The 15,474-nt window shown below is 38.8% G+C and overlaps 1 protein-coding gene across 2 annotated transcripts in view; it reads right to left on the reverse strand.

Moving 5' to 3' along the window:
- WDFY3 (WD repeat and FYVE domain containing 3) overlaps positions 1–15,474 on the reverse strand; it is a 183,338-nt gene that overhangs the window by 96,021 nt on the left and 71,843 nt on the right. For both annotated transcript variants that reach the window (XM_050710491.1, XM_035539517.2), the window contains exons 8-12: positions 15,178–15,364; positions 12,030–12,196; positions 8,761–9,228; positions 7,212–7,310; positions 651–844 (exon numbers count right to left, since the gene is read on the reverse strand). In XM_050710491.1, coding sequence (XP_050566448.1) covers positions 651–844; positions 7,212–7,310; positions 8,761–9,228; positions 12,030–12,196; positions 15,178–15,364 — 1,115 coding nt within the window. The remainder of the gene's footprint in view (positions 1–650; positions 845–7,211; positions 7,311–8,760; positions 9,229–12,029; positions 12,197–15,177; positions 15,365–15,474) is intronic.

Genomic DNA, 15,474 nt, shown 5'->3' on the forward strand with positions numbered 1-15,474 from the left:
ATTGTGGGTCTACATTAGCAACCAAAAAAATAAAGTGTAAGAAAGAAGTCTTCCCTTCCTCCACTCCCAGTCTTCCTTTCCAATGTTTCCACTGTTTTGCTTAAAAGCAAGTGTTTTGCTAGTTTTGTTTTTGTCCCCCGTCCCCCCATATACAATTATCTTCTGCTGCGGTTACTATGATTAACATTTATATTGACTCATTAAATATTTAGAACTAATGCACTGTGGTATAAAAAAGCAGGTCTGCCTCAAGAAAACACAAGCTAGTGCTGAAAAAACACTTGTGTATTACACGCTTGCTTTTTTCCCCATGTATTCTCAATGTATTTAACTGAACAATACCCTGTCAGGGAAGATCATCATAACCGGAGAACCCCATTTCCTAAGGCTGATTACAAGTGATTAGTACTAAAATCACAAATTCATTCACTAGCTTTAATCTCTGTGATTCTGAAAACTGCAATGGATGGATGGAAACCAAAAAAATGCATCAAATGTACTAATTTGAACTCCATAACTTCAGTAGCTCAATACCATCCACCCAACCATCCATCCATCCATCCAATTAAATCCCCTTCTCAGTGTATTCTTTTTAAAAAGAAGTGAATTAGTGGCTTAGGAGTAAAAGTCCTAAGCAATAGTTCATTTACCCTTAAGATGTCTGTTTTCAGCTGCAGTTCCGTAGGTGGAGCAGAGTGCATCAGTCCCAACAAAGTGCCCATATCATCTTCTCCACTAGGCGATAACACCAACTGCTGAATGATCATCAGTGCGTGCTGTCGACATTGGGGATACTTCACAATGTTGTGCACACATCTCGCACCACCAAACTCCCTGAAAATACCTATGCAGATTGGGGGTAAGGATGGGAGTGGCATAAGGATAGGAGCACAAGTAACAACAACAAAAAATACAGTCAGTAACAAATAACAACAGAGAAAACATGAAAGGCATTTAGTTTTACTTCTTAGATTGATTGACAGGGTTTTAGTCATACAGATGTTTAACAACTTTTACTGCTGTTTGCCTCTCAGGCTAAACAAAACAGAACTGCAATGATACTCTTCTTGCAGTATTTTTCACTAAAGGTGCTGAAAACAAGGGTACAGTTACAGAATCACAGAATTATCTAGGTTGGAAGAGACCTCCAAGATCACCAAGTACCAACCTCTGACCTAACACTAACAAGTCCTTCACTAAACCATATCACTAAACTCTAAATCTAAATGTCTTTTAAAGACCTCCAGGGATGGTGACTCAACCACTTCCCTGGGCAGCCCATTCCAATGCCTAACAACCCTTTCAGTAAAGAAGTTCTGCCTAATATCCAACCTAAACCTCCCCTGCCGCAACTTTAGCCCATTCCCCCCTGTCCTGTCACCAGGCACATGGGAGAATAGACCAATCCCCACCTTGCTACAGCCTCCTTTAAGGTACCTATAGAGAGCGATAAGGTTGCCCCAGAGCATCCTCTTCTCCAGGCCGAACAATCCCAGCTCCCTCAGCCGCTCCTCATAAGACTTGTTCTCCAGACCCCTCACCAGCTTCGTTGCCCTTCTCTGGACTCGCTCGAGCACCTCCATGTCCTTCTTGTAGTGAGGGGCCCAAAACTGAACACAGTACTCGAGGTGCGGCCTCACCAGAGCCGAGTACAGGGGGACAATCACTTCCCCAGCCCTGCTGGCCACGCTGCTTCTTATGCAAGCCAGGATGCTGTTGGCCTTCTTGGCCACCTGAGCACACTGCTGGCTCATATTCAGCTGACTATCTACCAATACTCCCAGGTTCTTCTCTGCCAGGCAGCTTTCCAACCACTCATCTCCCAGCCTGTAGCTCTGCTCGGGGTTGTTGTGCCCCAAGTGCAGGACCCGGCACTTGGCCTTGTTGAACTTCATACAGTTGGCCTCAGCCCAAAACATGGAGCAGGTGAATAGTGGGTTCAGCACCCAACCAAATCCCAAGCCCACCGTGGTCCCCACTTGTCCCCGTTCTAACAACCTCCTCACCGATCCTATTACTCCAACAAACGTTATTCTTTTTGTGCTAGAGTTCGAAGACTCCCGGACAGAAAGAACATAAAAATGCAACAAAATCTGTATCTTTAAGGAAGACTATTGGTTATTTTGCTTAAGGATCGTGTTTGTATTACATTTGGTTCATTGCCAAAATGTAACGGCTTCTGGAAAAGAGCAGCCAAGCTACGACCACTGACTGAGCACCGATTCACTCTATCTACAGGGATTGAAGGACAGTACAGAAGTTTTCTTCTGCCATGATCCATCTCGGGAGCGATAGAGCTTAAACAAATCATTATTCTCAAGTTTACTGGATATGCAGAAGAACACATGCAATATTAATTGAAAATTCATCCTGAAAACATAATAAACAAGAAATGGAAATGTTTACAGAACATATAGCATGTATTTAGCACAGCATCAACAGCAAGAGTAGTGGCCTGTGTAATTACATAAGGTAAGAACAGAGTAAGCAAATGGATCGGTGCTACATTATGGCATCAAAATAGATCATTTTCTTTGTGACTGTAAATTACGAGGGCAGTTTAAATGACAAGAACTATTAACAAGCTAGTCAAGACATTCACTCTAATGTATATACACCAATTTCCACAATCCATTTCCAAGTTTCTGCCTCCTGCTTTCTCTTACGTTCTTTGGATGAGATACCAACTTGGACATGGCAGAAGTAGAGACCTCAAACCCTGAGGCAGTGAAGTTGGTGGCACCCCTCCACAGGGCAACTGCAGCATCTCCTGTGGTCTCTTCAGAAGATAACTCCAGCAGGAGTTGGACTTGACGACCCCTAGAGGTCCCTTCCAACCCAGGACTATTTATGATTCACAAATAGCGAGGTAACATTTCGTAATTCCCCCACTCTCAGTCTGGATTTCTGACCACCCTGTTAATCTGTCTGGGTCTGGGGACACCTAAATTCCTCATATGAATTCCTCTCATTAGTTATTGAATATTCAAGAAACCTTAAGAGACAAACTGAGTTTAAAGCCAGAAACTAAGCTTTGAGGCTTTGAGTATGGGATGAAACAGCACAAGGCTCAGTAAAGCCTGTTTGTGTGACCATGCGTGCTGACCTAAAACCTCTGCCGACCTCTGGATACATTACCACTGTGCTCATGTTCCCATCATACTACACTAACAACAAACACAACTTTTCTGAGAAATGGTTTCTTACCTGTTTCTCCTGTACAGCTCTATCATACTCCTGAACTTGGAGCTACTGATTGAAATGTGGCTTTTGAACTCTGTGGTCCTTAGAAACAACATCTGTGGTGCCATACCACACCTCTGACCTGTTTCATGCACTTTCTTTCACTTCTCTAGTGGACACTTGGAGTTGAACTCAATACCGAGAAGTAGCAAAGAAGAACTGATGTTTGCTTTCAACTTCCCAGGTGAGGTCAGCACGGCTGCTTAACAGGAAAGAGAGACCTGCCACTTATGAATTACAAGGCAGTTCCAGTCCTTCAAAGATGTTATCACATATTTACACCACCTCCTCTCGTTCACCTTTAGAAATTAAACAATCCTGTTTTTTTGTTTTGTTTTAAACTTTCCTTATGTGGAAGCTCCCATACGTAACCTTCCCTTCGCACCACTCCTTTCTGATTGTTTTCTAATTCTGCCTTTTCTGTCATGGGAAAACCAAAGCTGAGCAATAAATGCCAAAGTGTATAATGGATTCACATGATTCACCTGTCATCTATACTAATTTCTCCCTGGAACCTTCTTATTTCAGCCTAATTAGCCTGTTTCTTCAATCACCATTGAAAAGTTATAAACTAAATCAACAGTATTGGTTTTTTTCCTCCCCCTTGACAGGATAACTAGCTCAGTGGATAAAAGGGAAGCAGCCTATGCAATGTATCTCAGCTTCAGGAATGCTTCTGGTAGTGTTATCCACAGCATTCTTACAAACAACCCAACAAAATAGCCTAAATGCAACCATGACAGACTAAACGTATAACTAATTGAAACATCAGCTCAGAGTTATGTCTGCTTCTCCGCTATGCCTTTCTGATTTGACAAAGGACAAGCCACTGGGGGTTATCTTGAGTGTTGTGAAAAATGCCTTTGCTGACGGATTAAAGAGCACACTTATCAAGTGTGTGGACAAAGCCAAGCTTGCAGACGTAAATGCTCAGTGGACGGAATGCCAAAGCCATCTCTAAAAGTGATCTCAAACCACAAGCTCGGCAGAACTTGAAAACAAGTGCAGCGGTGAAATGGCTTAGACTACACTGGAGGTTTCAGAGGATTACAAACATATGACAAGACAATCAAGTCTAAATATTGCACAGGAAGAAAAATGCAAATTAATACCACAGGATATTAAGAAGGATGCATATTGCACCTGAGACATAGCAAGAGAATGTAAGTCATCCAACCTACACGTGACCATTTTAAATATATTAGTGATCTGCTGCTGCCCTCCAAGAGCATCAACAATAGGATAGATGACAGATTTCAGCTTAACTTACAACAGAGAATGCATTGTCTGTGAGGAAGAACATCGACAAGTGATAAATCACTAGGACCATTGAGGTAGGAACACTGTATAAAAACCTTCTGGGTAGGTTTTTCAATAGCTACTCCAAAGATCTGCTCAGAATGACCTACATGCAGATGGTCAGCCTCTGCACTGAGCTAGACTATATGACTTCAAGCCCTTCCAAAAGCAATATTGCTAATTTTGTTAAACTTGGATAACTCATTCAAAATATACCCAGACAGGATTTTCACTTCTCCAGAGTATACTAACATGCAGTTACTGGTCTACTCTGAATCTCAACCACTAACCATATCAGACATGTTGGCACTCAGTTCCTGGACTGCAGCAGACAGAGGAAATGTTTTTCACTTGCTTGCACTGATTACAGTCACTCTTGTCCTGCCCTAGTAAGATTTCAACTCCTCTGAAGGATTTGAATAATGACACAGAATTAAGGTATGCAAGCATTTTTACCCATAAAACAAACAAAAAAAACCATTATCTGCTGGAATTGCATTAGTCAAAAGCTAGAAGAAGGAGCTTTTCAATGCACATGTACTCTCCCACAAAACAGGAAAATTATAAATAAAGATGGGAAGAGAAAAACTGTGAAAACCTTTTTTTCCTGTAGGTCACAAATAACAGCTGCTATATTCTGATACAAGCTCTAGATTAGCTAGCAAGTGATATAAACAAATCATGGATAGTTTCCTCAGTAAAGTCATTGTATGTCTGAGCATGCTATTTTGTACAGGAGCACATTTTTACTCTTAACCTGCTTTCTTGTTTCATTGCTGGAAAAAGACCATAGGCTTCAGATTAACACAAGTACCTTTCCACACTTCCCTAAAAAAGGAGAGGAAGAGACAAAGCCAATTCTCCCTTGCTTTTTCTTAAAACACAAGACTTTTCCCCAGCACCTCCTTCTTAATCTGGAGCAAAGCCCTCAATGGTCTACTGTGGATTACAGGTACAGATCGATCCCTTCACATAAGCTCTGATGCACTTGAGAACATCTCCCTGCTCAAACACTCCCTTGAGTTAAGAAAGAGCAAGCCATCAACTCAATGGGATTGTTTTTTATTTTTTAGCAAGCCACTATGCTTTCAATGACCATCTTGTTGGATTTAAGAAACAAAGCATAGCAGACACAAAGCACATAACTTGCCAAAGGCAGGACAAAACTCCTTCAGAAGGCTCAGGGTAGCAGAGACAATCTCTTAAAATGTGAAAGACACCAACTAAGGCTTAAAGATGGACCAAATGGTTGGACCGACTCCCTGCTGATTCCCTATTACTTTTTTCATTTGTATTCCATTTTAAAGCAATACCTTATTGTAAATATTACTTTACCTTGAGAAATATTCATTCACCCATCAGTTCTCTATTATGATCAACTGGACTGCTTTCACAGCTGTGGTTATTCAGAAAAATCACACACAAGTATAAATGAACTCATCTACATAAGGAAGAACATTGTGGGAGAAAAGTTTACAAATAAGAACAAAACCTCATTTGTTACAGAAGTTTGTTCAGCAAAGTAGTCCTGCTTGTCTAGCAGTGATTGAACACTGGGCCTGTATTTAAAGAAAATATTTTTCCCAAGCAAAAGCAGTAAGAAAAAAATTAAAAGCTTTCTGCCATTAGACCAGGAGCTATCGTTAAACAGTTGTCAACTGAGCTGGACAGTTTTCACGATTTTGTTCTTGAACACTTGTCATGGATTCTCATCTCTCCTACTTGAATGAAAACAAACAAAACCAAGAGGTAGGAAACAAACAAAACCAAGAGGTAGGAAACAAACAAAACCAAGAGGTAGGAAACAAACAAAACCAAGAGGTAGGAAACAAACAAAACCAAGAGGTAGGAAACAGCTGCCAGAACTGAGAAAAAGAAAAAATAAACTGATGAAAGAAGGATGTCTCATTGCCTCCAAGGCCAGAAACTGGTTCCTCAGGGTGGTGTCCCTTCCCTACCTCTTCTCCTTTTCTTCTTCCTCTAGTACAACAGAGTAAAAGGTTTTAAGAACACCTATCACTTTCTTTCTTTATATATATATATGTATATATATGTGTATATATATATATGTATACACATATATACATTTATAACTTTTTAAGTTCTAAGAGACAGCTTGTACTAATATGAGATAGACACATTGTCTATGTCAATGTTACCATGTGTTGGATAATGAAATAAGGCACAAACTAATATAAATCTACCTCATTTAGAGAAGGACGCTTACAATTGAGCCCTATTTATATATACCGACTTTTAGAGCAAATATACCTCTAAAAAAGGAAAAGCCATCTTCCATTAACAATGGCACACATTTTTAATCTGATTTCAGTCCACATAACATTGTCACATAACATAACTGTGTTACAAGCCCTACCACAAATTATTATAGTATTGTTTGGGGAGAAATGGTGGGGGGGGGGGGGTTCAAGTAAAGAATTCCCAAAAACCTTAATTAAAAAAAAAAAACAAACAACCATCTGAAACTCCTTTATTTTATGCACTCCAGCTTATGCTACTGATTCTCTTACAGAAAGAACTTTGCAAGAGAAAAAGAATATTTCAGTGTGATTAACTGCCTGAAGATAGAAAATGAAGACTCTTTTGCCTGTACGCAAAGTTCTCAGTAACATTTTTATATATGATTTGCCAGTAGCATCTCCACTTACCTGCATTAGTGTTTGATCCTTGTAATAGTACCGTCAGGGTCTCCATAACCAACAAAGCCTGCTGCTTTTGGTCCTCAAATGAACAGTTTCTTGAATCCCCTAAAAATAATTTCATAAGCCAAAGACATAGTAATAATCACTCTTTAAGATGTTGCTTCATTTTTTTCTACCAATGCTTTCATTTTCTTTGTTTCCCCAAAGAAAACACAGACTAACCAAATTTCAAAACAAGTTATATTTAGTCTACATGTGCATCCATGGGAAAGCTTAATTACAGATTGTTTGAAAATGCCCTTTATAAAAAGTATAATTTTAACAGAAGCTTTTGAGCAGTGTGAGCTGAGTGGCTGACACTGCAGCTATATGTGTAGTTTCATATCCCCAACTGTTGTCACTTCAAGCTACAATCACTGAAGACTAAAAGGATCTGTCTTGTTCTGTACTGAGTACCTGCAAAGAGAAATTCTACACACCAACACGGAACTACATCTACATAATTACTTCAAATGTGCTTACAATTTGACAGGTATAACAGATGAACCAAGTTGGCGCACAGTATTTTAAACACATTGTAACAGTCCAGAAAATAAAAAAAAAAATTTAAATGACTAATAAGCAGCAAGCAACAACACAAAGGCAATGTCCACCCCAGGTAGCACCTTAACCAGATGACATCTTGATCCATTTATTAAGAAGCACTTGAGAAACTGTGTTTTCCAACATAGCTGCTGGCAGCACAGCTTTCTAGCTCTAATTAACAGCTACAAATCATCAGCAAAGCTTCATACAATAAACCCAGGTGAAACAGCCAACAACTACAATTAAAAAAATGTCACTGATACATGTTAACTCTATTCCTGTTTGAGTAAAGAATATAAAAAAGCATACCTATGCACATATGGCTTGCACTTGGCAGTGCTTGCTTTGCAGACTAAACAACTACATGGCTTATCTCAGATGTCAAATTCTGGACATGAGAATGCCAGTTTTTTGTTGGTGGTGGCTGATTTTGGTGCCTTTTTTTTTTTGGTAACGCTCTTACAAAAATGTAGACCCAAAGTATAAAAAGAAGTTTTATATATTTATTTTTTTAAACTTGGAAACAAACTCCTAACAAGAGCACAGATACATGCTTGATAGCACTTTTAGGTGCACTTCTGAAATGTCTAAGTACATTTTTTTGAGAGGGACAACTTGGTGCACAGGAGCAAAGCAGGTAGTCTATGTATTGTTCCTTCATTTTTTCTTTTGATGTAAAATAACATAAATATTAGGAAAAAATACATTAAAAAATCATTTAAGAAGGAAATTATAAACTTCTAATGATTTTGCATTTGCACAGTATCTTTCATTAAAGATTGTGCCTCAAGCTTCTTGCAGGACATAAAGAAAGAGGGAATCCCAGTGTGTTTTCAAGATGGCACAGCAGTCCCCAGTAGAACTCTGCCCTTATGATATGTGTTCAAACTTTATTGCTTTTTTCTCTTAATCGCTAGCCTCCACCATCCCCAAGAGACATGCAGTAGTAAATTGGAAGCACACACTCTACCTTGATCATTCAGAGCCTGAGTGGGATCTTTCAGAAGGGCTGCATATTTATGAAGAAGATTTACCATCACCTCCAAAAGCCCCACCTCCCTGAAGACATCTTTAAAGATGTAGTCGTGACGGGTGAATTTCAGGAGTGTCTTCATGGCTATGATGCTACAGTGATAAGAAGTGCTGGATTTTAAAAGGATGCTCACACTGATCAGTTCTTTACAGGGTATGTAGTTCAAGCTGAAGACAACAAACTCCAGCATCTCGAAGTATTTGGTCTGTACTTCTGGAAGCTTAGAAATTTTCTCTGCAAACTGAGACAATGTGTGCTGTGATTCCAAAATGAAGTAATTGGCATTGTCAGCCATATAAATATTTGTGATGGCATCGAGAATAATTTGTGCTAGATAGCTAGTTTTTGCTTTCAAAAACGCATTCTGAAGGACGGAAAACGCTTGGATATTCCTCACGCTGTGACCTGAATTAGGAAACAAAGTGGGATGGGAGGAAAAAATGAAAATGAAAGTTCTGAATTGTCATAAACAATGAGCACAGTCACTAATAACGATCCATGCGCTCTAATAAGCGTGATTAAGAATGTTACCTTTTTTAAAATTAAAATGGACTCTCTATAAAAGCATTTGTTTAAGCAATTATATTGCAAATCCTATGATCTACTGTTCTTTCTTATATGACATCTTCATCTCTGAAACTGTTTACACATGCAGCTAAATGAACGATCAATTCTTTCAAATAGATGAGAAAATTGACCTATTTTTAGTATGTGCAACAGGATCCAGTCATAGAGAAAAATTAAAGCCTGCACATCATCTACATGGTCCGTAAGAAAACGCATTACAGCAATAGTCAAGCATTCTGTATTCCATAATATGGAAGGCCACTATGCCCTTCACAAGTATTAGGCAGGCTAAGTTTGGAAGAACATACATCTGATGACCCTCATTAAGCAGAGCAATAAGCAACAACAGTCTTATCAGCTGGGTTCAAAGCTAAACAGCACGCACAGCCTCTGAGCAATCCTGTTCCTTCCGCTCATTGGACATCTTGTATGAGAAAAAGGAGGGGTGCTCCTCGCAGAGAAATTTTACAGGGCTTTGGAAGGCCAGCAGAGGCCTTCCTTCAAGAGAGAGCATGCTCTTGCTCAGTTCTGGATTAGAAATTTTTATGTGAATAATCATACTGGTATCAGGCGATGGTGTGAGGGTGGCCGTGGCAATCAGGCCTGGGATAAGAAAACTTTGGCAAAGTCAAGTACTGTTAATTCAGAAATTAAAACAAATGGAAGAAGTTGTGAAGCACAAAGCAGCCATATTATTAGAACATAAAGACCTCACATCTTTAAAAGATGGATCAAACTTCTCCTAAGTACACTTAAGATCAATAAAATCTCATTCATGTAGCCCAAGAAGGCATCACTTACGAATGTTCCCTGGATTCCCTTATTTTTTCAGTAAGCAGAGCATATATTCTACTAGAAAGATGCTGCAAAGGTAACTTTTCCAACTTTTGCAAGAACGATACAACTCATAGTAAACCAATCCCATTATACAAGAAACACCTCATGACAAACACCCTTTAAAAAGTTATAAAAAAACTTCCAACAATTAAACCTCATTTTCAATCAAGCTAAAATCAAACAATTAGCATAAATCAAAAACCTTTCGCAAGAGAAGAATCCCAATTTGTTGCACATGTTCTGTGGAATACTACCTTATTTCTTTTTTGTAAACTAAGTTGTCCAATTTAAAAGAAAATTCAATTATGCCAGTGTCTAGCTTCACTGCTTTCCCTGCTGTATTCCTCCAGAAAGCAACAGGAAACTTCCTTGAAGAGCTACATGCAAAAATTTCACTTACTGGGAGAATACTAATGTTAAATTGCAGATCACATTCATTTGTTTCTAAAAGCAGTCTTTTTGCACGCATTCTTAGAAATGAAAGATGTCGGAAAGTGGATATAGAGCTCAACAAATATGACAGGAACAGAGGCAGTGACCGATACAACTAGGTATGTTCTAATTAAGTATAAACAGTTCTTTCAATGCATTAACCTGCTTGATTGCCTGTCTTTGAATGTTACAAGGACCCCTGAAGAAACCAAATCTTCACCACCTCTACAGAGTTCAAAACCTAAAAAAATTTAAATAAAATCAATTAAGAAAACGTGCTAATACGCTCTCCAAAGAAAAACAACTTGTCAATAGAATGAAAAAGCAAGTAAAAGGAACTACTAGATGTCAGGACAAATACCAGCAAATGAAATAAAAAGATTTTATTTTGAAAATGCAAGAGATGGTGGTTATCTCATGCTACTGTATCAGAAAGCTGATTAGCTTAGGCAAAAATCAGTAAGTTAGAACATGGACAAATTCAACTCTATAACTATTATCTTCTTCCTCTGTTTAGCACAAAGGGAAAACAGTTCCCATAAACAATGAACTTGCTCAATACCAGAGAAAGGAAGTGATTGTCCAAGTAACTGTGATATGAGAAAGAAACAGTGAAAGCAAATCCATTAGGATATAAATCTATAAAGCTAATTCTATCACAAGAACTTTACAAGTGCCTCCAGTGTTATTAAAACCCCAAAGAAGCCCAAGCAACAAGCTCGCTCTACACAGTCACCTGCTTAATCCCAAAGTCCTTATTTACCTACAAAATCAAATGGAATTTTAAGTGTCTAGAATCCTAATTTGTTTTTTATAGAAACCTTTTCCTCTTCAGACTTAGTCAACCTTACCTCCTCATCAGAATTCACTGTGGCTGCAAGTAACACCACAGATTATACCACTGAATACTCACTGCTGCTCAAACAACATATTACAACTCATAAGATACACTTGCCCGAGCTGATAAGAGCTAACATAAGGCCCATCCGCGTGAAGGAAAACAAAAACGAAACAAAACGCACCACCAACGCAGTGCATCAGCCTTCCACATCTATTTTATAAGATCATCCTAAAACACCATAAATCAATTCACTGCATCTTTCCACACTGATATTCTTTTTTAAAATGTCCACATAGAAGCTATGAGCTTTGCAGTGAGAGATGTGTGACTTGCCCTACAGTCCTCAAAGTTAAAATTTGTTCGCGTGCTTCTGTGAGTACCAACCCCAAAGAAGAAGGACATCTAGGACAAGCATATTTGATATGCAATCTTAGTAAAAGAACCTATACTCAATTACGAATGGTATTTGTGGTATACAGTTTCTCTTATATTTAAAAAAAATACATGGAGGGAGAGAATGAACACTCACCTTTGCCCGCAGGCTGTGGCACTGCAAATCCAGGTAGTAAGAAAGGTACTCCAGTGGTAACACCGGCTGGCTTCAATTCATTAACACCATATGTTGTTAAGGAAGTAATCAAATTAACTAAGTCCTTCAAAGCATCCTTAGATTCAGCCTCTTTTGCCTGTTCTAACCTAAAGAAAACAAATAGCTCACGTTAGCAAAAGTTTATTTCAACTTGAATGACTTTAATCAGAGATCTCTTCCATTTTTCTTTAACTTCAAGCACATGCTTTTAGTGCCCTGTACTGGCAGTACATGTTCTCCATTAACATTTCATACTATTAAGTCAGTCCTTAATAGGACTTAGCACTTATTTCCTGTAGACATTAACTTCATAAATCTTGCTGTTAACCCCAAAATCTGCTAAAAAGAAGCATAGATATTAAAAATTACCATAACATTCCTCTTACAAACATGAAGCTTACAGGAAAATACTTAGTCTGCCATTAAATAAATCTGCACTTAACCTCCTAGACTACATGTGCCACTTTCATAGTTCATATTTTGCGTTAACAAAGTGGTATCTGACTAGAAACATAAAGCCTAGAACAGCACAACAAAATATCTTCTTCAGAAATACAGACCCTCCTCTCTGAATGCAACAGGATAGGAACTGTAACATCTGATCCTCGTCAGCATTCACTGCTAGCAATTCAGTCACAATAGACCCTAAAACAGGCTAGTAAAACAAACTATCCTCCTTTTCCTTGGCAGGCCAACACGTGCTCCACCCCAACCCAGAGAAACCCAGATTTTTCTCTTCCATCCACATCAACTGTTCACACGTCCCTGGGCCAGGGAGGGCAGCAAGCGGCAGCTGGGGCTAGTGACAGGAACATTGCAGGCTGTTCTCCACCAACACATCAGCCTGCACAGCACAGCTGGAAACCAACTGAACAGAACGCCCAATTTTATACAACTGCTTCCGAGCTGGAAATTCCCCCACAGTTAAAACACATCTAATTGCATACTAGTTCTTAGTCTCCACAGATCTCAGGAGATAGCCAGGGACCACAATCTCCTATTTGCTCACGCAATGCAAGATGTGTTTTTCTTCTTTGATCAATGACAATGAGAGCCTTTCGAAGCAACTCATTCTGCATCCTGCACCTTCCCCACAGTGAGACGTATGGTTGAACCTTACAGAAGTACTTGGCTCATCTATTTCTATTCCATGAATCCTCTGTACACCCTGCACTTTCACATCACCGAGCTGAAAACATATGCTCTCTCATTTGTTCCTCACAGGTCTCTGGCAGATTCTTATTAAGTCACCATCTTCACAAGTTATTCCGTATTACCAGCTCCCAAGCCTTTCTTCATTGTGGCTGGACTTCCAGCATCTTGGAAATGTACTGCATACCTGAAGAAGTCTCTGTCATTAGTTCTGAGCCACAACACATCCAGGGAGAACGCAGCACTATTGATGATCACTGAACAATGCCCAGGCTTCTCTGAGATTGCTTTTTTGAAACAAAACTATGGTGAATTTCATTTTCAAATCACAACTTAAAAAACAAGTGTTTTGAACCATCTTCCATCTCCTCTACAATACACAGATTGCTAACAAATACAACACGCATTGCTGTGCCTCGTTCACCTTCTCCCAAGTGTTCTTGTGAGGTTCTTAGCAATGAGCTCTCAAACAAGTGAGGATAAGGCATTTCTGTGCTTTAATCCTGTAATGATGTCAAATGACGAACCGACGTGCTGTGTGATTGTGCTCTCCTTTTTCAGAGACACACACCCCTACGCTTCTCATACCACTGTCAGGGAATCCCCATTCTTTGGCTGAAAGGGTGAGCAAACTCACAAGAAAGTCTGCTTAAAACATGTGATGTACAGAGTATCACTGCTGTGCTTAGTGATTTCATTTTCAATGACAGCATGTTCCCCAAATTCTACCTAACCTCTTGCTGTCAGTTTCTGGAAGACAACCAAGTTTATGATATGTACTGATGTGTTCCAAGTATTATAATTCATACTCAAAATAACCATTTATACTAGAAGAAAAATAACATAGCATGTATTATAGCAATTTTGGCACAGAAGGTAAGTTATGAATCATTTTAACTGTTACTGAGAATTTCACATGCCATGTCTATGTCCGGTAACCGTTAAAAAAAAAAAAAACACAACAGAAACATAACATCTCAAAGAAGATTAAGTTCTAATATTTGGGTACCAAAAGCTAGCAACCTAGCATCCAAAATGAATGGCCAGAAAACCAGTTAGCAATGGGAGCTCATCTCAGTTATGGCTATTACAGCACTGCATCTCATCATCTTTGACCCCAGTACATGATAAGGCGCACACTCATCTTTCATTTCAAAGCTGGTATCTGTGTCTTGCATTTGAAAAACACACATGCATATATCAACAGCAATGCATGCATCTTCAGAACTTCAGAAAAAAATCAGGACATATCTTAGATTTTGCACAAGTAATGCAGCAAACATACTAATTTTCTCACTGTGAAAGAATAAGTGACATGTTCTTCATGAAAAAAATTAAATCATGGGTTGTACTTCAACATTTACTTTTGGCAGGCATCACTATATTCTGTCATGTATTAGCAGGTTAGCAGTCCCTTTCATAAAAAAAATCAAATTAAAAAAATGCATATACACACTGATACCCTAGTAATGTGGGAGTTCTCTCCAGCACTCTGTGATGGACAAAATGGTCTCTTCTGCTTACATACAAAATGGTCTCTTCAACACCAAGTAGCATGGACAAACGACGTTTATGATTTTTCAGTACTTTCAATTTGTTTAAACAAAAAGGAAACAAAACCAAACCCATCAGCTGCAGTCAAACAATACTTTTGTGAATTCTTAAAAAAAATAGTACCAGTTGTTTTAAACACCTGCTTTCCTACAACATACAAAAAGATTTAGTAATAAACCAGTACCAATGAATAAGAAGCTAAACAATGTAGTTTCACAACAGGAGGGAAGCACATCATTTTATGTTTTGGTCCTAATGTCTTCCTTGCATAGCAATCTATAATCATTTATTCAGTCAAATCTATTGACCCATTCTTTAATAGGAACTCTTTTCGGAAAAAGCTCAATCATCTGTCCACATCCCTTCAAGTACTTTTGCATACCTGAGGAGGAGATCACAGAGGAAGTTGTATCCTTGCCATATCCTAAAATCATCCAATAGCGTTTGCGACACATCACTGGAATCTTTGAGAAAACAGGAAAGCCCAGCAAACATCTCAACTATTTCAAGGGGAGAAAGGTCGTCAGACTGCTGCATATTCTGAACACACGTGGACAAACATTCTTTTTCTGAAAAGAAATGTGATTGAGGAATTTAGGATTTTACTGACATTAAATGATTCTTTTTCTCCATTAGATAATCTTTACCTCTGGAAAGAAGGAGACTGACAAGACAATTA

This window comes from Cygnus atratus, chromosome 4, assembly GCF_013377495.2.
Source record: "Cygnus atratus isolate AKBS03 ecotype Queensland, Australia chromosome 4, CAtr_DNAZoo_HiC_assembly, whole genome shotgun sequence".
Lineage (NCBI taxonomy): Eukaryota > Metazoa > Chordata > Aves > Anseriformes > Anatidae > Cygnus > Cygnus atratus.